The sequence below is a fragment of the Bicyclus anynana genome, chromosome 9 (genome assembly GCF_947172395.1).
Source record: "Bicyclus anynana chromosome 9, ilBicAnyn1.1, whole genome shotgun sequence".
In the NCBI taxonomy this organism is placed as follows: Eukaryota; Metazoa; Arthropoda; class Insecta; order Lepidoptera; family Nymphalidae; genus Bicyclus; species Bicyclus anynana.
In genome coordinates, this window is record NC_069091.1 from 4,644,369 (window position 1) to 4,667,978 (window position 23,610).

Here is a 23,610-nt window from a genome sequence, read left to right on the forward strand (position 1 = left end):
AAATAAAATGATCCAATCTTCATTGATATTTTTATTATGACTAGAGGTTTTTAAGTTACAAAACAATCAGTTATCCGTTAAATACATTTACAAAATAATACGAAACGATTTACCTATGTATGCATATTATTAGTTCGCATAGGTATGTATATTTTGTATGATATGTATAAAATGAAAACCTCGATTTACATTAATTCCAACTCTATTTACATTAATCTCTTTACATTTTCATAGTTTGGTTTTCTTATTAAGGCTGTTTCAAATTACAGACTTTTATTGGCCGATATTGTTTGATGACCTAGAGGTAAAGGTGTATAAGTAAAAGAATTCATAATTTGTTTTTGATGGATAATATTGAACGGTTTTTACAAATATTTTTTGTATTTTGGAGTTTATTCCTTAAGAATCGTTTTTTTATATATAGCACCCGGTATAAAAAAATATGGGCAGTAAAATTCGAAGAACGAATGACAGCGTTACGTTTTTTGTGCACAACCTATCCTGCGCACCTTTTAAATAGGTGTATGGTGCGGGGCAACATACACCTATTTAGACAGTCGATCTGAAAGTGTACTCTATTAGTGTGGTGGATGAAATAGGTCCTAGGCCAACAGTTTAGTCTGTAGTAAGCAACGGCTCTAACTAGGCACACGGAGTAGGTAAATCTACAAGTTCGTGCTAAGTGTTTATTTTTCAATACATTTGTTTGTGAATATGGCTTAATATCACCGTCCATACACTTTGAAGTGCCGTGATAGCCCAGTGTATATGACCTCTGCCTCCGATTCTGGAGGGCGTAGGTTCGAATCCGGTCCGGCGCATCCACCTCCAACTTTTCAGTTGTGTGCATTTTAAGAAATTAAAATATCACGTGTTTCAAACGGTGAAAGAAAACATCGTGAGGAAACCTGCACACCAGAGAGTTTTCTTAATTATCTGCATGTGTGAGAGGATGTTCGAGCTCAGCAGTGAGTCGAATATGGGTTGTTAATGATGATGATACACTTTGAAAGTTCAATAAGAGCTTTTTAGTGAGAATACACATTGTATGTATATGTCAATATTATAACCAATTGTAAATTAAGATAGCCTTTGTTGGTATAAAAGGTGCATTGGAACCAATTTTAAAAAAGGTAGAGATTGTTTATTTAACGTGTGTATTTTCTCAATTTTCTGTGCAGTTAACTCTGAAGAAAACATTCTTTAATTTGAGTAAGTACAGATTTTTACAAATGTATTAAAAAATGCATGTACACGTAAAAACCTTTGCCTTCGACTCAAATTTCAACTCAACTGTGCACTTGTACCATAAATAATAGTATTAATAATTACAGTCGATCTTATAGAATTCAACTACTACAGTGTATTTCATTCCAATTCAATTTGTATCCAAAAAATATTTTTTTATCTTCAATATCGTTTAATTATTAAAAAGTAAGTCAGAGCATTATTAGACAGACTAAAGAATACAACTTTTAAAATATTCTCCTCCTGATTGACATTTTACACTATGTTATTTGAATTATTTAGAAATAATGTCGGAAGAAAATGTTTTGTTGCACACCGTGGGGACACAATTTTGGAATTTCCTTCTTAGGTCAGTTCTTTTTCAGAACCCACAGAGATGAATAATAAAAGTAAGCACAAAAAGTATCTATATATCACTAGTACTCGTATCATGAACATAAGATCTATACTAGAAAAATACATGTAAAATTGATTCATTGTATTAATGAACGTTTAGTACGTACTTTTAAATACGTACGAGTATTTGGATGACAGATCATAAATAAATAGTTTAAAGTGTGCAATGGTCCTGAATTATGAACACACACTGATTAATTCTCAGTTCTCAGAAGTTCCTCAAAAACAAAATACCCGACATATTTATTTAGCTGACTGTACCGTATACAATATTCTTTAATACAAATTGTATTGGAATTAGCTATAGATAATATTTACATATTAACTGGAAGATAATAAATATTAAGTACTCGTATTATTATTGAGATCTCGGTTACATTAATCTCATTCATAGGTATTACAAAACTCAATTGTTTCTTCTCTTTTATTTGTCGTATCTTCCACTGAAGGTAAGGGTACGTCCTGACTGACGGCATTTGGCATAAGCTTATTCCGCGACGCAGAAAACAAATACTGTGCAAGTTATAGTATGTCGTGAGTGCGAGCGGGCGTTTTTCTTTAAATATACATTTTATGCGGCGCGGATTTAGTTTACGCTTTGACTCAGGACGTATGTGTATAGTGGCATAATATATAATTAGGCATATAACCTGCGCAGTACAGAGTGCCCTATGTAAACTGTACTGTGGATTACGCTTTAAAAATAAAATTCATCAAATTCAATATCAAAAATTCTTTCTTAAATCAATTTTACATCTTACATTGAAAAGTGATTAATTAATCGGATTTCTCGAATCGGAGACATTTTTTAAATTTTCAGACTGAGTAAAATATGTCGTTTTTTATTTTGATTAAAAAAACTATATTATCTATACCACCCCCCGGTAATTTAGAACCTAGTTTAATATTGCATTACTACTGTTGCTAGTATTTATTATTATACCGAACAGAACAGTAGGCAGAGGTTAGTTGTGTGTTGCCAGTCAAGGAAACAGTAGGAACTTTTGACGTAGTATACCTGTAATTTATGAAGGAGTAAAATATACCAGATTCTCCCCTAGTACTTTTAAAATGTACATACTCGTAGTCAACTATACAATTTATAGCCGTAAATAATAAATCTTATTTTTTATTTACTTAAATATCTTTGGACTCTACTTTTTCTATTACAATTTAGTCAATAAGTACGTGTTGCGAGGCAGTCATTGGGTCAATCTAGTTACCCATGTATAAAGGACGCTTTGCTATTAAGAATTGTTCTCATAAAGTAGTTGTAAAAACTATACTTTTGTAACTAATTATAACAATTTCTTTTATTTTAGAAGTTTTTAGAGCACATTTACGTGCTCTCACGGTCACAATACCTATTTGACTAAAATAACTTGCTTAATTTAAACATACTTTGCTCGTGTCTTATATTCGTAGATTCTGTATTTTGATGTTGACGTTTAAAATGAATGTAGAATAACTAACATTACCGTACACAGTGGAAGATCGACTTTACAAACTTTTACTTTCTTTACTTTTATAATAATAAGTATAAACAAAGAAGTAAGTAATTTGGCAAAAACTTTTTGGTCTATAAGTTTATTTACAAGTATTTTATTCATAGCAGGTAATTTGTTATTTATAATCTGAACTATCTTTCACATGAAGCTTTTTAGGTGAGTTTTCTGTTTTGCAGACATCAGCAATATCAGAAATTGGTTCTTTATTTTTTTATTGTTATTATATAAACAACTAATTATTCCGTTCTCTAGAGCGTAATTGGATTGCTTGAAAACAAAATATAGGCATTAGTAGATACATATCTACTTAAAGCCTTATAATAAATTTGTAAATAAAATCTTAAAATATTTTATAATTAAATGCCTCAAAATATAATCAAAAAGTACAAATAAATAACCTATTTTATATATTTACACCGATCTGCAACGATCTAATTACACAATCGACAATAACCTACGTTAATCTACGTACATTTAAGCTTGTAAAAATTGCACACATCGCTTTGGTATACTTACATACATAACTACATATTTACAAAACAAAGTCTAGAACGAATCGTTTAGTATTTATTGCCTGAAGTTTCAAGTGTAACCTAGGAGCCTAGAGCTGGTCGCGCGCGCTCAGTCGAACCACTCCCACAGGTGCCGGTACAGCGCGGGCGCGTGCGGGGCGGGCGGGGCGGGCGGGGCGCGCGCGGGCGGCGACTAGGACGCGCGCGCGGCGGCGAACGGGGGCGAGCGCGACTGCTCGCGGCCGCGCGCCTCGTCTCAGAGCACGCGGTCCGCCACCGCGCCGCCCGTCGCGTACTGGCACGCCGACAGTGGCGCCGAGCCCGCGCGCGACACCGGCGACATGGCACCGTAGCCGCTGCTGAACGACGAGTGCTGCTTGGCCTTCAGCCGCAGCGACGCGATCGACGACGACATCGCGGGGTACGGCTCGGCGCGGTACACGCTGTACGGGTTAGGTGGCGTCGTGTAGGGGCACGGAGCTACGCCGCCGCCCACGCCGCCGCCGCCCACGCCGCCCATGCCGCCGCCACCCACCGCGCCCATCGACGTCGCAGTGTTGAAGCAGTTGACGGAGCCCTGGTGGTGGCTCGCCGGCACCACCGGCCCCAGCGGGTTCACGGGCCACGGGAAGCTCTTCGTGCCCAGCGGACTGGGGACCTTCGCCGCCCAGTTGTTGTAGGGGTAGGACGAGTAGAGCGCGTCCGTGTCGGGGAACGGCTGCATCAGACCGTTGAACTGCGTGCTGAACCCGTTCTTGAAGTCGGCGGCGGCGGCCGCGGCCGCGTTCATGGCGTTCCTCTCGCGCTTCCGCCACTTGGCTCTCCGATTTTTAAACCAGACCTGCAACAAAGTCGTTCGAGTTATTCTCCCGGCGTAGAGACATTCCGCGACGGAAAAGTTTTAACCGGATTCAGAACGCGGAGTCGGGCCGCGATGCGTAGGGCGCCATTAACTTTACTCATTACGAAGTTGACAGAGCGACACGACGCGCGCCGTATTCGAGCCACGTAGAGTGGAGGCGAGGGCCGCGCCCGACCGCAGCCAACGACCCGTCTAATTGCGGTCGCGAAATGAAGATAAACGAGCATCGCGATTGGACGGGACGCCTCCGCACGCCGCCGGGAGTCCGCAGCGAGCGAGCGGGCGGCGGACTCGCCGCGAAGCCTCCGATGTCGGCGTTCGGAGGCCGAGGCCCAGGCGTGCGATAAGTCGGTGAGCACAGATAACGCGCGCGCTGATGTATGGCCGCGTCCGTCAGCGAGCGATCGATCGCCGACGACACCTCGGCGATAAATTGCGCAATCCACGTAGCGACTGCAATAAATATTGTGCCGGCAGCGGTATTTGTCTCACTCACTGTGGCGTGTTCACCCAGCTGAAACGGTAAATAATACCCTCTTTCCTCGGTTAAGTGAACATAAACGGTCGTTTCCACCCCATATACGAGCGTTTATTTTTCGAAACATAAATTTCGCAAATTCACGTGGACGCGTACATTATCATATACAGCCATGTAAACCGGCAGGATCTTATTCTTAATTTGACACATTTTTTGGGATGAACTTTAATACGAGTACCACATATAATAAAATAAAAACTATAGGAATCGAAACCTAAACTAAATTAACTATTAATAAACACTACCTTAGATCTACCTACCTACCTACTACTATTAATTACCTAGTATTAATAAACATTCACCTATTCATCACCTTTTATTTGTAACAAGCTATTAAAAGCGGATGAACTGGTGAAAATAACTTCAGAGAAAGGGTGTCAAATAATGACAGAAGAATGATATTTATTTAGGTGCACATATGTGGAAATAATTTCCATTATTTGAATAGCGGGCAGCGCAGCGGGGAGGCCGGAGGGTTGCGAGCAGTAGGGTTGGAAAACACTTTTAAGAAAATTTACAAATCTTCCATGGAAAATTAACAAAAAACAACCTATCGGAAATATATACTGAAACTGAAGCAGCATGCAATTCGCATTTGGGTTTCTTTTACACAATAAGAAAGAGAGAGTGAGTGAGTGAATGAGAGAGAGAAAAGTGGAGTTTGTATGAAAATTCTTAATTTTTGAAGAAAACGGAATTTTACGCGGACAGAGTTGCTAGGCAATAGTAACGGATTTTATTTAACTCACAGACAATTTTAATTGGCAAGGGGTTTTTTTATTTTCACACTTCACACTAATATTGTAAACTAGGAAGTTTGTGTGTAAGTGTGTAAGTATGTTTGTTCCTCCTTTACGCTGCGGCTACTGTAGCGATTTGGCTGAAATTTGGAATGGAAATAGATTTTACTCTGGATCAACACATAGCACTTTTCATCCCACATAAATCCATGGTTTCCGCGGGATTCGTGAAAAACTGAATTCCACGCGGACGATGTCACGGGCGTCCGCTAGTTCTAAAATAAATACATGAAACTAAGCCTAACTAACGGCGACCTAGGTAGCCTGCTAAGCTTCTAGGACGAGATCGGCTGGATAGTATAAATCCAGTAGGGACCTACACCGAAGGACCCACACACAATCAATCACATGGCCAAGTGCAGAAACGGAAGGAAGAAAAAGAAGAGAAGAAGGAGCCTAATCAAAATGCGAAGTATCACAGTTGGTTTTACTGTGCACTAGTACAAAGGACATTGACCATTTCTGTACTCTCACTAATCCATAATGTTCTTATGGAGTCTTCTAATATTATTATGGAGTCTTATTTCTCTCACGGTCAGAATAAACGTGGACAATAGCAGTATTAAATCGACGAAATGATATAAATAAAAAAAAAAAAAAATTATATAACGTGACATGTTACATGTCATGCAAGTAAAAATTACTATGACAACATTCGAAGAAAAACAGAATGGCGGTCATAATAAAACAAAATAGTATTTTATTTATATTCATTTTTACTGACGATGTTTTTGTGATATCTTATAAATGAAAGTAACATTTATAATTTAAAAAAATAATTGTAATCATGAAAATCTTGTGACACAACTTCGATTTAAACTTTAACTTTAACTTTTGCCCATTGTCCTTTTGTACTATGCAGTAAGAGAAAAGAAAAGTGTGCCGCTGCCAACCCTACCCGGAGGGTCGCGATATTGCGCCGGGCTAATCCTTTAAATATATTATTGTATGAGGTTGAGGCCGCCCTATGTCAGACGAAGGGAGACAATTTTTAATGTTTCCGAAATCGATAGTAATGTACTGTTGCCCATGTTGCCTTGTAAATTACCACCTTGTTTTAGGTGATAACTGAGTTGAAGTTGCCAAAGATTTATTTTAAACTTAAAATTTAGTTTTAATATAACCCTCGAAAAGATAAACTCTTATAAGATGCTCTTGCTGTTCGTCTGTCTGCCAAGACCTTTTATTTCTAAGTTTACGTAAAGAAAAAGATACGGCCGTTTATTCAGTAAAAAATACAATATATTCGAAATATATATGTAATATGTATAGTATATAGCATATTTCAACACTCTCAAAGGAATCAGAACTCATACATACTTTCCGTTTGTTAAAGCGCATAAGTACAAGAAAAAATCTTAAAAGCTTCATTTGTATAATTAAATCCTAAAAGTGTTTAAAGAACCTTAATTTAGGGAAAAGCTCAGCAAAAACTGTGGTAAGTTACACACCTTTTCAAATTTATTACATTATAAATTATATTTAAAAGATGTACCAATTTCCGTGAATACTAGATAGAAAACTAATAAAGCCGAGGCTCCGCGGTTTAACCCTCTTAGTTCCCGTTCCTTTGAGAATACGAGAATAAAGTCTGGACGATATATACGGGAATATTATGACACTCACAAATAACGTGGCTTTCTTGCGGTAAAAGAATTTTCAAAATCGGTTAAGGAGATCCAGAGATTACAGCACCACAAACTTTACCTCATTATAATGGTAGTTGGTATAGATTAAATCAACTCACATCTACCTATAAGCACATCAGTGTACCTATTAAAGCACATTTTATGATAAAACTTGAAAATAAAACATTTCTTTTTTTATTATAGTTAAATTTTAAGCAATACTTTTCGGTTTTTTTATGAATTTCAGGTTTTTTTCTACATGATGCCAAATCCATATCGATCCCTCATCCATTCACATAAAAGCTACGATTGCCACAGACAGTCACACACAGCTCCTGTTTTATTATACAGGAATTAAAAGGAATTGTTAGATTTTCGTAGGCACAACACGCATGTTATCTCGCGGCGCGTTATCATGTAAGGCGGCGCAAGATTAATGCGCCCATCACTGTAGGCCGCCATCCAGCCTGACAGCGGGGAAACTCACAATACAATCTACGCTTGCTTTCGTTACTAAGCTAAAGAAACTAATAGCAATATTTACCTACATATTTAATTATTTACCATAATATATAAAACCTTAATTATGAATTTAAAAAAATATATAAAAAACTAGCGGACGCCCGCGACTTCAGTCACGTGGAATTCACTTTTTCAATCAAGGAGTTTCCCGGGATAAAAAGTAGCCTATGTATTAATCCAGAGTAAAATCTATTTCCATTCCAAATTTCAGCCAAATCGCTTTAGTAGCCACGACGTAATCGTGGCTACTAAAGGAGGAACAAACACACACAAACTTTTGCCTTTTTAGTATTAGTGTGTTAAAATAATTATTGTTTCTGAATAAGTTAGTTCTGTAAAATATATTTACAGTACTATTTTTAGTACTGATGCGGATGCATAAATTTTTGTTTTATTTGTAGATATGCTTAAAGCGAACTCTATGATAACCGTGATACGCCTACGCTTGAATTACAGGAATGACTGCAGATTGTTAAAAAAATGCCTCCGAGAATGTAAAATAGACCCAACATTTTATAATCCTTTAACTTACTCCGCTTACTTAAAATCCACTATTTTAGTACACATAACACAAGCTATTAGCTTACTTTGGGGTTAAGTGGTGATCTGTGTATTGTGTAAGTATATTTATTTATCACACTAATATTATAAAGGCGAAAGTTGGTGTGTAAGTGTGAAAGTGTGTAAGTATGTTTGTTCCTCTTTTACGCTGCGGCTACAAAAGCGATTTGGAATGAAAATAGATTTTACTCTGGATTAACACATAGGCTACTTTTCATCCTGGAAAAATTCATGGTTCCGCGGGATTTGTGAAAAACTGAATTTCACGCGGACGTAGTCGCGGGCGTCCGCTAGTTTAACATAATTTTCTAGTGCTCGCTTAGTATCTAAAAAAATGTTCTACTATAGTCATTGTTTTGTATAGATAGTGTAGCTGCATATAAATCATCTCAGAAGCACTTATTCCTTAAATATTCTCACAAATCATTAGTCACACTGTCCGCATAATAAACGCCACAATGAGCGATGCGACCGCACTATGCGAATAATGAAGCCATTTTACGGTCAACGGGACCCGGAGCAGGGTTGCTAAATTGCCTTAAATTTAAATTAAACTAGAATCACAGTTTTATTAGTGTCATCAATCAAATGACGGTCCATCGGCGCGGGTGCTGAGCGCCGGCTCGCCATTCAATTATAGCCTATATTTATATAGATGGTAGGACTATATTAACTTAATTCGATTTACTTTGGCACTATTCGAAAGTCAAATAAACATGGGCTCGAATAAATGGATATGAACCAGGATTTGACACGTGCGCAGTTTAGGGTTGATACCGAGTTTTCCTTTAGGATGTAGACAGAGCTATGTGTCTAGACAGAGATGTTTAGGATTATATGTATAAGTGGTAACCTCTCAGGTATATGTTGCCACTTATACATATAATCCGTTTTAAGATTGCAATTTACGGTTTCACTTCCAAAAGATTATAATATACCGAAAAATAACACGTTAAATTGTACCGGCAAAGACGTACCATCAAGCGATTTAGCGTTCCGGTACGATGTCATGTAGAAACCAAAAAGGGGTGTGGATTTTCATCCTACTCTTAACTAGTTAGCCCGCATCTTAGACTACATCATCACTTACCATCAGGTGAGATTGTAGTCAAGGGCTAACTTGTAAAGAATAAAAAAAACAGTATTTTCAGTTCACAATATGACGGTAGATTATAATATCACGAGTGAGATTATAAACTAACGTTTTTTACAATCTAATGGTGATATATACAAGATTTTTAGTACATTTATCAGTTCTGTATCCTTCTGAAAAGTGCCCAATTTCGGACATCTCCTTTACTTGTATGATGTACCTATTCTCGTGAAGAAATAAGTAAATTCTAACTTGAAATCGTTTATTCAAGTCTGTTTAGTATGAGCACACAAAAGTCGTATTTGTCTGTTCTGTGTCTACTGTCTCTACAATCGATCGGGAATGCAGAATCTACTGTAGAAAACATACATACAGCCGAACGTAGAACCTCCTCCTTTTTGGAAGTCGGTTAAAAATTAACAAGAAACTCAACAGTTGTTTAATATTTTCACAACGTATATGTAGATGTATCTAATGATGTTATATTAATAACAATAATGAAAGTTTTGAATCTCTGCTTGAGTAGTAGGTACACATTATTTTAAGAATTATAAATCCTTACAAAGAAAATACCACAAAAAATCGAATTAGATATGAGGCAAATAAGAACAATACAATTGTTGTTGAGAAAATATACAACATAAATAATATTATTTCTGTGAGCGACATCCCTCGGCCGGGTACATTATTAAATGCACCCTGCAGCGCAAAGAAACTCTTCCTCAATCGGATCGGAAAACGAAGAAATAAACTTTCGTATTACATTTTCGTTACAACCAGACATTTTGGAATTGTATTTCAACTGAATCCAATGATTTCTTCATATAGATTCATATTATTCAGGAATAAAATTTTGATGGTGTTTAACGAATTTTAAAATGCCGATAAATGGAATTAAGTGATTAGGGACATAGGGAGTATTTTGTTTTCATAGTTGTTAACAGATCAAGTAGATGATCCACCTAATGATAAGTGGAAATATCGTCTATCATCAGCCTGTATCCGTCCACTGTTGGACATAGAGCTTTCCGAGAGCTTTCCTTTCTTATCCAGCCAGTTCCTACTACCTTCTTAATGTCGTCGGACTATCTAGCTGGGGGCGTCCTACATTGCTCATGCTGGTACGTAGTCTTCACTCCAGAAGATTCTTTTCTGCAACAAATATGGCCCTCCCTCTGCCACTATCGTATCATCGTCTAACAAAGCAAAACTTCGCTCGCAAGGAATAAGTTTTTCAATGCACTTCTTTGCGCACATTTTGAGGCATAGGTTTTGAGCCTTATGAGCCTTTAATTTCAACAGTAACCATAGCCTTCCGGAATACAACAACGCTGATTGGCTGCTAAAAAGTCTTATTTGTCTTAAGCAGTATTTCCCCAAACGAGCTCACAAAGAGCTACTCTTGGTAATGATTAGGTGTGTGACCATATTATCGAAATATATCAATATAAATCTACATTGGATAGAAGTTTTATTTAACATCTTAGATTGTGAAAATTGCTTCAACGATAATGTACAGTAATACGTTGTTTAGAACTGTATTACAAAAAATATTTCTTGAATATTTTACACAGAATATAAAAAAAAACATTTTCACCGTAGCAATGCAACGGATGAAAATATTTTTAGAGTTGAACGTACATTCAACTCTAAGCTCGAATAATTTCACTAATATTATGAAAATGTTTTCTTCAAAATATTATTTCACTACCCACAAACCAACATGTTTTGAATAGTAGATCTAACAAAGAAAACAAAGTTTCAACCGTCAATAAATAGAGATTACGGCGCGATTATAAAATATGTAAGATGTTACATTTAAATTCAGCAACATTCATTGAAATAAATTCTTCAATAAGCCGTCCGAAATCTTCCCGATCAAAACACTCAACATTCGGTCTATCAAAACATAAGTAGGATATCAGTTAAGACATCTAGTGTTCTAGGAGCTTACGTTGAATCTGTTGCACGCTGTAATTCAATTTACAACTCTATTCACTGAACATAGAATACATTTTCGTGTGAAGTAGCAGTTGGCTACTGTACGCAGAACAAATAAATTTGCGACCGTTTCTCTTTAATATGCTTGTTCAGGCATCGAAACTAACACGACTTTGATATTGGTTTTGGTGTATTTCCGATGTAGGGCTTAATCTTGTCATGAATCTGAAACATATGGCATTTTTGTGGCACACCTATTTTAAGTTAGTGGACACGTTCGATTTAAAAAGATATCCGTTATTAAATGTCTATAAGAATTGCATGTAAACTTGATAAATCTCTTATATAAATATACTAGAGCCCGATCAGAATGCAGGTAGGTACCTACATACGATAAAGTAAATTATATTGGGTACAAAATGCCAAAAACTCGTCAGCTTCCTATAACTGAGTTACAAATAAACATACAAACTTTTACATCTATACTGCAATAAGAAAGTAGACATCGAGCTTATGTACTTATCTGAAAAAATAGGTACCGAAAATTGATTTAGGATGACTTTTTAAAGAGCAGCAGATTACAAAAAACTATTTTTGAAATACATAGGTACTCACAAGTTATACTGTCTCGGTCAGTCTGTTTGTTGATTTGTTCGTTCTAATCACGGTAATTTCTCAAAGATTTTCTTGTAATTTTTCCACGGCTATCTAAGAGTGGAGTTTAATCTAAGAGTGGAGCTACATAAGAGGTTTTTAACGGATTTCATAAAAAAGGAGGAGGTTCTCAATTCGACGCGTATGTTTTTTTTTTAATATTTGTTACCTCACAACTTCGTCATTTATCAACCAATTATAAAAATTCTTTGTTTTTTTAAAGAGTATACTTCCAGATTGGTTTGTATTGGTTCCACTGTATTGGCACCGCTTTCAAAGTGATCAGAAGGTAGCACGTATGATGTTATTTATTTGCTTTTAAGTTTATTATCTGATTTTTAAGTCGGTTAAATTTTTTTATGAAAATGTTTTATGTAAAACAGAGATTGACGAAGTAAAAAAAAAAAAACTTGTTTATAAAATTATGCGTAAGATAGTTCTTTATAAATCAAATATTTGATAAAAAGGCCTACGTTTCTACATAAATCCAAAGAAAATAAAAAAAAAATCCAAATAAACATAGTCTGAAAAGTTTACACGCGGCTGGAATATGCAAACTCAGCTAAAACGCGACTCACCCGGTACGGCCGTTAAAAAATCCGGGAACTAAACTGTTTGCATGAATCGACAGCCGACACGCGCTAAAAGCATTGCAAAAACAGCCGAGCCTAGAGCGATCCACGTAAAATAAATAACGTTACGTGCCGCTTAGCCTGTCGACGAACGCGTAGCGGGCTTTTTGTAAGCACTAAAATGTTTTCGCGTCTTACTTAAACGTTCCCAAAATGGAACGAGCGTATTGTCAACTGCAATAGACTATATCTTCTACTAGCTGACGCCGCGCGGTTTTACCCGCGTGGTTCCGGTTTCCGCAGGAAATCGGAGATAATATATAGCCTATAGCCTTCCTCGATAAAAGGGCTATCTAACACTGAAAGAATTTTTCAAATCGGACCAGTAGCTCCTGAGATTAGCGCGTTCAATCAAACAAACTCTTCGGCTTTATATATTAGTATAGATATACTTATAATAAATCTGTAGGTAAATTCTGTACCTGAAATGTATTTCCAAAATAACTTTCACGGGGTGATTAGTGATCGATACTGATGCCAAAAACGCAATCAGTAAAATTTTTGTCTCTCTGTCTGTATGTTTGTTATAGAAACAAAACTACTCGACGAATTTTAACGAAACTTGGTACAATTATTCTTCGTACAGGCAGGTTATAGTATACCTTTCATCACGGTGCGATCAATAGGAGCAAAGCAGTGAAGGGAAATGTTGGGAAAACGGGAGAAGTTATTCCATTTTTACAGCGATGCTACTGTAAGGGCTGGATTAAAGAGGTCTAAGGGCGGACGAAGTCGCGGGAGTCCGCTAGTATATTATAAAGGCGAAAGTTTGTGTATACGTATGTGTGTTTGTGTGTATGTTTGTCCCTCCTTTGCGCTGCGGCTACTGAAGCGATTGACTGAAATTTGGGATGGAAATGGATTTACTCTGGATTAACATATAGGCTACTTTTCATCACGGACAACTTCACGGTTCCTTTGTGAAAAATTGAATTCCACGTGGACAAAGTCATGGGTGTCCGAGTAGTAAAACATGAAAAAGATTATTTTACTAATCAAATGATTTCCCAACTGTCTCATAAAAAAATGACCAAATGTTATTATTAATATTGTCAAAGGATCGATGAGTTAATACACTGTCACAGAACACGATACTAAATGTGTCAAGAGTTGTTTCACGGACGATTGAGTTGACATGCGACGGAACCTCCCACGCCTGTCCCCATTTGTGTTTTTTCTCACAAGTTCGAGGGTGGTTTCTGTTGATTTACGCAGATAGCCTTACTTTTAATAGAGGTACTATTTTTTGCGATAAAAAAAATAACTAGTGTACTTCTTTCAAAATGACTCAGGAAGTGGCAAAGAAAATATATATTTAAAATTTTTTGTGACTAACATTTTCTGCTTAGTTACGAAATCGTATTTAAAAACATGATAAACATGCTAAAATAATATTAAACTCTGTCATAATATGAAATTGTGCAAATCAAAACAAAATGGCTACGATTATGACAGATATAATCGTTCAGTTTAGTGACGATAAACATGTCCGATGCATCTGGAGACAATTTATAAAAAATATAATTTCTCGTATTATGAATAAACTGGCTTCTTACCGAACGTTAGCCACAAATAACCTAATAAACGTTGGAATTAAGCGATAACGGCCGGGACAATCGCAATTTACAAGTGTGGTAAAGAAAACATTGTATTAACATATCATATTTTAAGAGTCAATAAGCGCAACGACCCTAATGAGCGAGCAACAAAAATAATGACGAGTTATTTATCGATGCGCGCGCGCACAGATTTATTGGACGCGGGGAGCTGCGCAGACGAATCACGCTAATCCCTTCGTTAGGGCTGGCAGAACTTGAATATCACATTATTAAGCTAAGAAAATCATGTAGTATATTTTCCATAGATAGACTGATACTAGATTGCTATACAAGCTAAAATTACCAACTAAATACGAGGTAATTATATTATAAGAGGTATGTGAACAGTGGTGCGCACAAGGTTTTTAACTATGGTACCTATTTATTTTATGTACAAAATGGAAATTCCATCTCCAATAGAGGTTCGTTTGGAGACCTCACACACGCCACTGTATATGAGCTCTGAGTCTTGGCGAGAAGCTAAAATATAAAAACGGAGTTTTTGAGCCGTGTATTAAGCTCTCCTTTTCACTAGATTAGGAAATTCTCAGTAGCTGCATAGTAGATATCGGTGGCGCAAGATTGTGCCTCGAAGACCGTGCTATTCGTATCTATCATTATCTATAACACCTGTCATTTATTATGTCGTTATAGATCACAACTACCAAGTACCCCCCCATGATGATATACCAGCAATGACGCAGACTCAATTCAATATCACCTGAGGCATGAATAAAAGGGCCCGAGACTGGCAGTGGGACAGTAATCAGAAATGATACTAAGGAGTACAATAACAAAGAGTTACAATTTTCTAGATTATATTATGCTAAAAGGATGCTTCCGTCACAATTTTGTAGCACAAATCAATAAATACATCTAACGCAGGAATGAGAATTTTTGAACAAGTTCTTGAAAACTTCTCAAGTAATTTGCACAACCCTACTAACGAGGAGAAATAACGTTTTAAAGAGCACGCGGTCTTTCAGTAGCTACAGTACATACACACAGACGGCTATGACTCGAAATTAATATCTAACACTTGAAATACACCGGGTTCATCTCGAAATATCAGTTTACATGTTACTGTATTTAGTTAATTAAGATATTAGCAAAATTACTTGCAATTAATGTAAAATATGGCAATTTCTTATTTTTTATAAGTTACTAAAATATTCATGCAACATAAAAAAGCATAATTTCACCAATATTAATATGATTGAAGGGTTTAGATAATATGCTCTTAGAAACATCTATATTTCAGTTGCTTAACTTTTTTAAATTAATTAATTGTTAGCATATATTTTGTTTTTAATTTAACAAAATAATATTTATGTTCTCCTAATTTTTTATTTCTTTTACTGACTGCGGCAACTCTCTCTCTCTCTCTCTCCGCGTCGTGTTCCTCATTACTGAGGGTCGTGACCCCTATCACACATTCATAACTTTATTCCGCACGATGTCACGCCATGCGGCTCGGCTTTTCGCGACTTGTAGAGCATCGTGTACTTTTGTATCGAGAGTGGTGCGGATTTGATCTGACCAACGCATCGGGCTACGTCCCCGAGGTCTCTTTCCTTCCACTTTGCCAGTGATAACAAGTTTCACAAGACTGTGGCAACAGGTGTCGTTTTTTATTTAACGACAAATTAAATTAGCTCTACGATGATGTAGTCTAAGATCTACTATCTTACATCTTATCTTGCATCATCGTTTAGCATCAGGCGAGCTAACCAGAAAGAGGTACAGGTTTATCCTACCCATAGACATCGCTTGGCGTTACATCGTTGGCGGCAAAAAGAACCTTGAAATGGTCAGAGCTTTGTGTGTTGTAAAATGCATAATTTTAATTCTATATTTTCCACAAATATCTAAGAAATAGGAGTGGTTGGTGTCTCTTGACATATTGAAAATTGAAATAATAGTGGATGGAAACCCAACAACATTCAATGTTCGAACCAATTGTTGGAGCATCGAATTTTCAGAAGATAATGTCCAGAAGATGTTGACTTGAGAAATAGTGCAAAATTTTCGATTTTTTGGAACATTGTATAACTCTTCCTAATTAAATTGCCACAGTGAGTTAGTAGTAAATATTTTATATTACGGTCTGATCAGTTCAACATATGAGTAGGTAAGTAGTAGTACATTGTTACAAAGCACTAAAGTAAGAATTCGCCGTAACAACACGTCCCGTGGCTTAAAACACAGGCGACACTAATTCCACGCATAGCGAAGAAACCGAAAAATTTTCCACGAATCCAGAACATTGTGTAAATAGTACAAGCCGCAGAATCTCTAACAGGGCCTTCCAAAACTATTGACAGTGTGTGGATGCGATCACACTTAAGCCGCGGATTATGAAAAGACCGAAATAGACGCTTCAAATCCTCAAGGATTAAGGGATTCCGTGTTCCGTTCGACGGCGGGATACAAAAATATATCGAATGTGCGCCGGATGCAACGATTAGTCTAAACATCGAGCTCGTTAATATTGTACACCTCTTCGCTTCTCGGGAACAATGCGTGAAGAGTTACGAATTTGACTATCGGAAATCAATCATGCAATCATTAAATGATTATTTCTTAGATGAAAATGTTAGGGGGAGTTAGATGAAAATGTTAGGAGGTTAGCAAAATTGTCGATATAAATGTGACTATGCCAAATTATGTAAGTATTCATCATCCTTAACAAGTTACAAGCTTAAATAGGTTATTATGCTTATGAAAATTCATTTCAAGAATTAGTTGCATTTCTAATACTTGATACCTATAAATATATTTTAGGATAATCAGAAAAATTGTATCATTACCATAAGGAATAGGGAAAACGGAAATCATCGCAATTATCCGCCCTCGTGTGGTAAAATAGTAGTAGTTTCATTTGTAGCTAGATGCAAATGAAAACAATAACAACCTTACAATTTAAGCAGGAAGAGCGAGGATCCTGAGATATAGGTTTTTTCAAACTTAAATCAGGGTCCTCAGCACATTTCTTACAATCGAGTCTACGCTCTATTTGCTTTTTATAAAAGCATCAACTCCACTTACCCTAACTCTCGCTTCAGTCAAATTCGTCCACATCGCGATTTCTTCACGCGTCGACATGTCAGGGTATCGGTTCCTCGCGAAGGTCGCTTCAAGTTCTTGGAGCTGCTGGCTGGTGAAGTGTGTCCTTTGTCGCCTTTGTCGTTTGTTTTTCTTGTCTCCTTTGTCGTCTAGAGACGGCTCATCAGGTCCTATGCCTGGTGTTGTTGACTCCGTCTTTATCGTCGGTTCTGATGTGAGCGGCCGACCTAAAGGACAAATTTTAAACTTAGTCACAATGTTAACAAGAATTACGATCTAGGTAGATGGGTAACTAATATAAACGCACATCGATATTAGTATTAGACCCATATAAACACGTAATAGAAGAATAGAATCCGATTAGAGATATTATATAATGGGTAAAGGATCAAAATTATTTATATAATTATTTAAAAAAATCATACTTAGATATTATTATAAGTATGTTTTTTTAAATGGAATGCTGTTTTTACTAAAAACACTTTTATTTGTTAATTTGAAACTACTTTTTTATAGTGATCGGATCGATATGGGAAAAATACAACGTTCCTTAAAAAACTAATTCAATGCAGACGAAATCAACAACGAGATTTGTTTTTTAAACCAGATGAAAAATTAAAAACAGAAGTTTGTAAATTGAAAGCAGAAGTTTGTAAATTTAAAATTAAAAACAGAAGTTTGTAAAGTGTACGGCATATGCTGAGCTGTACACCCTTTCTTTGTTAGGGTTAAAGATAGACATGCTGTCATAAGGGTAGGGTACTGTCTGTAACTTTTAGATTTGAATAAATATATTTTCTTTCTTCTTCCTTTCTTGAATTGCATCTAATAACAATAATCTACATTATTTCAATGCTCATTTTATTAAACAAAGAAGTACTGCACAAATTACGGCACTTATAAACAAGACAATAAACTCAAGTGTTACCGCAGAATAAAAATAATTCCAACTGCTTCCAAATAAAAAATATTGAATCATGACCGACGGTAGCGGGCGTGTAATACTACGGATTAGTCGCAAGCGCACCCAACTTTTATGACGCAGCTGTAAATTCGTTGTTCTCAATGATCTACGTCACACCATAAAATAATTTATGTGAACTATAATAAATTGTTTTTTTTTTTCGTATATCTATTTCTGTTCGACGACGTGATAAACTGCGAGATTGGCTAGCTGTTGATAAACGTAAATAGTCTTTCTACTATCGGTTTTAGTTTGCCTTTGAATTTAGTTTTTAGTAAGGTGCACAGACAAGCGTTTGAAAGCTGAGTTGGTGTGAAACTGAAGAAACATCAGAAATGCAAAAATACACCCGCGACTTATAGATTTCCGGGGTGAAAAGTAGCCTACGTGTTAATCCAGAGTAAAATCTATTTTTATTTCAAATTTCAGCCAAATCGTCGCAAAATTGACAAAGTTTCATACCCTATTTTATCCCCTTGGGGGTAGAATTGATTAAAATCCTTTCTTAGCGGATGCTTACGTCATAACATCTACCTGCATGTCAAATCTTAGTCCGATCCGTTCAGTGGTTTCGGCTGTGCGTCGATAGATCACTATGTCAGGCAGTCACCTTTGAGTTTTATATATTTAGATATATGATGAGATTTCCTTTCGTTGACGTCCCTTTTCGTTATACACACAAATGCTAAGTGATGTCCATTTATATCAACATGTATAACCACAAACTTTTCTGGCCCGACGGCTATAACTGGAGCTATAGCTAATGTCACGGAAGTCACCATTTTGTAAAAAAATATAATAACAGCTCGCGGGCCAAATAAGTTTGTGACATTGTGACATTATAGCTGTAAGGCAAAACATCTATAGATCTCGATTAGTTTAACACATCACTTAATAACATGTTTAGAATATCGATTTTAGGGTTAATTACGTCTGGCCAAATATCAGGCAAACATTGAAGTATGTCGAGGCAGGGGACAAAATGATAGGAGTTATTACATCATTACTTGATAAGGGCGATCGCAATCAACGCATATTGGTTTACCCGAAATCCCTATGTCAATGAACCGCTTACAGTACCCTACTCTCATTACAACATACAACTTAAATTAAAAAGTAAAAAATTTGTAATATTATGGAGTTTAGTTTACATTACTTAGTAACTTTTTGTCTTGTGAACCTATGTGTTAATTCATTAACGTTGACAATCTGAATTAACGCAGAAATTTACGCTACTTCTTAGCCCGAAAAATTAAAGAGATGCCGCGAGTAAATATTCTAAATTCACTCAGAATTAAAATAGGTTTTTAATTTATAATTCCAGAGTGTTTTTGTCTAAATTTGGTTTTAATTTGCTCAATATTTATTGACTTATGGCAACAATGTGTGCCTTCCCATCGTGACAATAATATCTCCATATCAATAAGTGGGTAGGTACAAAGTAGGTGTTTTATTAGGTATAGGTATTGTATAGATAACACTTATCTCAACGAATAATGGTTTTCATTCGTAAACTTCATATTATAATCGGATTATAACTGGCAATTTTATTGCGGCAAACTTATCTTGATTGAAGACAGATTATACCTACGTATAATATATGACTGCCACATTTTTATTTATTATTAAAATATTTTAATTGTTTTTAGTTATTTATCAATTGATAAAAATTATATCGCGCAACGCTTACGATTTCGTAATATAGCTGGGTAAATGGCTAGGTATTAGACCTTTAGTTATCATAAAAACAAATCTTTCACATGAAAATCCACGGTTTATGGTCACAAATCTGACATAATAAATGTAGATTTTATATGTTTTTTTTTATTCTTGTTACGTAATCTCACTACAATAGATTATTTAGTTATCTTTAAGATCAAATTATTTTGTTGTGTTATAACTCCTGTGTTAAATAATTTTAGTTATTCATCAATTAATCAATCACGTTAAATGAAGTACCTACCTAGTCTATAGATTTCACTTCTTTAAATGCCAGAATGAGCAGCAAAAATGGTCTTTTTTTGGTATGGTATTCTTTTTAATGCTTACAATCTTTTCACAGCTCCAAGGAATTGCACACATGAATATTTTATTTAAACTTAATGAACTAACGTTCACATACGCTCCTGAGAAAATGGTCTTGAAAGACTGACGCGGAAACCAAAGTGGACATAACAGGGTTCCATTTTTTAATTTATAGTACCGAACCCTATAAATGTTATTAAAAATTTGATCAAAAATTAAAAGCATTATTCGACAAACTTGTATTTCTATCTTGTAGATACCTAAATCATAGAGGTCCATCACACATGTACAACTTACCTTGTAGTGGTACAATAAGAAATATGTTAGTCTTGACAAAAATAAACAGCCACAATTTGTACAAAAAAATATTATTATAAATATGAACTGAAAAGAGAAAAACAAGTATCACAATATCACTCTCTCAACAACTCGTAAAGTTCTGACCAAATTCTTTATGTTGCCGCGGTGACAAAAATTGGTATTTCAATCTTTGCCCGTTAGAAAGTCTTATTTGTCCCCTCATTACCCTCCGTCTGACGCAGTCGGGTAAAACCACAGAAAAATAGTACGCACTTGTACCTACTCAAATTCAAGCTAAAGCGTAGAGCTACGAGTATTAGAGTAAATATGTGATAATAAATAGGAAGAAAGATGATGTCCACTCCGGCTGTCCAGTAGGTATATTTACTGCGCCACAAGTAGCGCTACTTAGTTAGCCAAGTACAAAAGTTAACATTAAAGGAATCGTTGTTATCAATGAGAGCCGGGCGTGAAGTGGCATCGTGTAACGCTATCTCTAACATATGTTAACTGCGCTATTTACCTTCCAGCTTGTGTCGTGGCGGCCAAACGCAAAGGTTGTTTTCCAATGATGGATGGGTCGGCGGGCGTACAAAGCGTATCGGCGATAACGCTTATCGATAGCGAGTGATATCGAGCGATAGGCGCTATCGTAATCGGCCGGGAGAATGCAAGCGGTAGCGTCCACGATCCTGCCCAAACTTTGAGACCTTAATCCCATGTTGTTCATTATATGCCGATGAGTACGTTAACAGATTGATCATTTTAATATACTTACCTACATGAAATCGATTAGGTTTTTTTTGGGAATTATTTATTGTTTGCAATGTTCAATATTTTTCAGAATACCTACATGAAAACACCGAATTTACCTTATTTTTTATATTAGATATAAATCAAGAAATGGCCGTTGGTTCAATAACCTTTTTTTAGTTGTGGGCAAGCAGACTACGAATTTACCTGAAAATACTTGGACATGTCTCAAACGGTGAAGGAAAAAGATCGTGCGATACCTGGTTAGATATCTGAGAATGTACAGTTTTTCAATGCGCATTGAGTCACATCCACTGGGCTACCACGAGTATCGTCATATTCATCATATAGGTAAATACCTGAACTGAGTCCTAACTGAAAATCAGTGCTGCATACTTTTTTTATTGAAAGTATATACAGTTAAGCCATAATACTTATGTTATAATTTAGATTTAATGTGATATGTGGCATTACTTAAAAATAAAGATCTTTTCTTTCTTTTCTTTTTTCTTTCTTAAATAAAATTGAAGTGTCTGTCTATATATTTACTAACTAGCGGACGCAGTTTCGCTTTGACTTATGTGCACTTCTTCCCTATCCCTACCCTACCCTAGCCCTACCCTTCCCTTACCCTACCACTACCCTACCCCTACCCTACCCTACCGAATTTTGAAAAAAAAATGAGATGAATAAATTGAAAATTGCGGAATGCTCCATATGAACTTCCACCTCACATTTTAGGGAAGTGGGGGGTTAGAAAGACACAAAAATTAGCATATGTCATTCTCCATCCTTTCAACCACAGAACAGAGATCGCTAAAAGCTAACGCTGTTACTTCTTATATCTGTGCTTTCAACTATCTCCGCCTAAAAATCACGTCAATTCGTCGCTGCGTTTTGCCGTGAAAGACGGGCAAACAAACAAACACACACACACTTTCATATTTAAAATCATTATCAACTCATATTCGGCTCACTGCTGAGCTCGAGTCTCCTCTCAGAATGAGAGGGGTTAGGCCATTAGTCCACCACGCTGGCCCAATGCGGACTGGCAGACTTCACACATGCAGAGAATTAAGAAAATTCTATGGTATGTAGGTTTCCTCACGATGTTTTCCTTCACCGTTTGAGACACGTGATTTATAATTTCTTAAAATGCACACAATTGCAAAGTTGGAGGTGCATGCCCTGGACCGGATTCGAAACCACACCCTCCGGAATCCGAGGCAGAGGTCATATCCGTGATAGCCCAGTCTATCACGGCTCTCATATTTAAAATATTGGTATGGATATAGCAAAATGTTAAGATTATTTCGAGCGTCTTTCATAATTCATAAGTTCAACATGATCCTACGCGATATGTTCATTGCTCAGTATCTCAGTATCGTGTTTCAAACCTGGAAATAACCGCTGATAATATTGATGGAATGCACCGCACTCTACAACTGACTTGTGTTTGAGTCAATTAGCAAATTAAGGCGCCTGCATAATATTATCTTGCGCAAACTGTTTTGCGATTTAAAGGTACTGACAGACTTGAGCATTCACTTGTAACAAAACATCGAGCATTCGCCGTTTTTAAATTTGTCGAACTGCAGAACGAACCGAGCCAAACATAGAGCCAAATATTGCTACGAACATCTTGAGAATTCTAGCAAACGCTCTATTCAATGCTCGTGAAAGATATTCTTCATGAAGATGTCACACTTGACGGTCGTGTGTGCTGCATTTATACTCATTAGTTATGTTAAAAAAAAAAAGAAAAATAGAAGATGATGGCAAACTAAGCTCACAACAAATCTGCTCGCTAGAATACTCGCCAGAACGTTCGCGATGTAACATTCGCACGAATGCTCATTACAAGTGAATACTCAAGTCTATCAGCACCTTTAGAATGCTATGTCTAACTATAGTTTATTACTATGCTTGCAATGCCAGCACATCATACAGTATCATAGCTTTGATTTATAAAATTTAAAATAGGTTATTTTAAATTTTATTTTATTTTT

At 36.3% G+C, this 23,610-nt stretch overlaps 1 protein-coding gene across 1 annotated transcript in view; it reads right to left on the reverse strand.

Moving 5' to 3' along the window:
- Nucleotides 1–3,920: 3,920 nt before the first annotated feature.
- The window catches only part of LOC112047272 (pituitary homeobox homolog Ptx1), a 62,563-nt gene continuing 42,873 nt past the window's right edge, over nucleotides 3,921–23,610 (reverse strand). The window contains exons 4-5 of the mRNA XM_024084338.2: nucleotides 17,542–17,786; nucleotides 3,921–4,505 (exon numbers count right to left, since the gene is read on the reverse strand). Coding sequence (XP_023940106.2) covers nucleotides 3,921–4,505; nucleotides 17,542–17,786 — 830 coding nt within the window. The remainder of the gene's footprint in view (nucleotides 4,506–17,541; nucleotides 17,787–23,610) is intronic.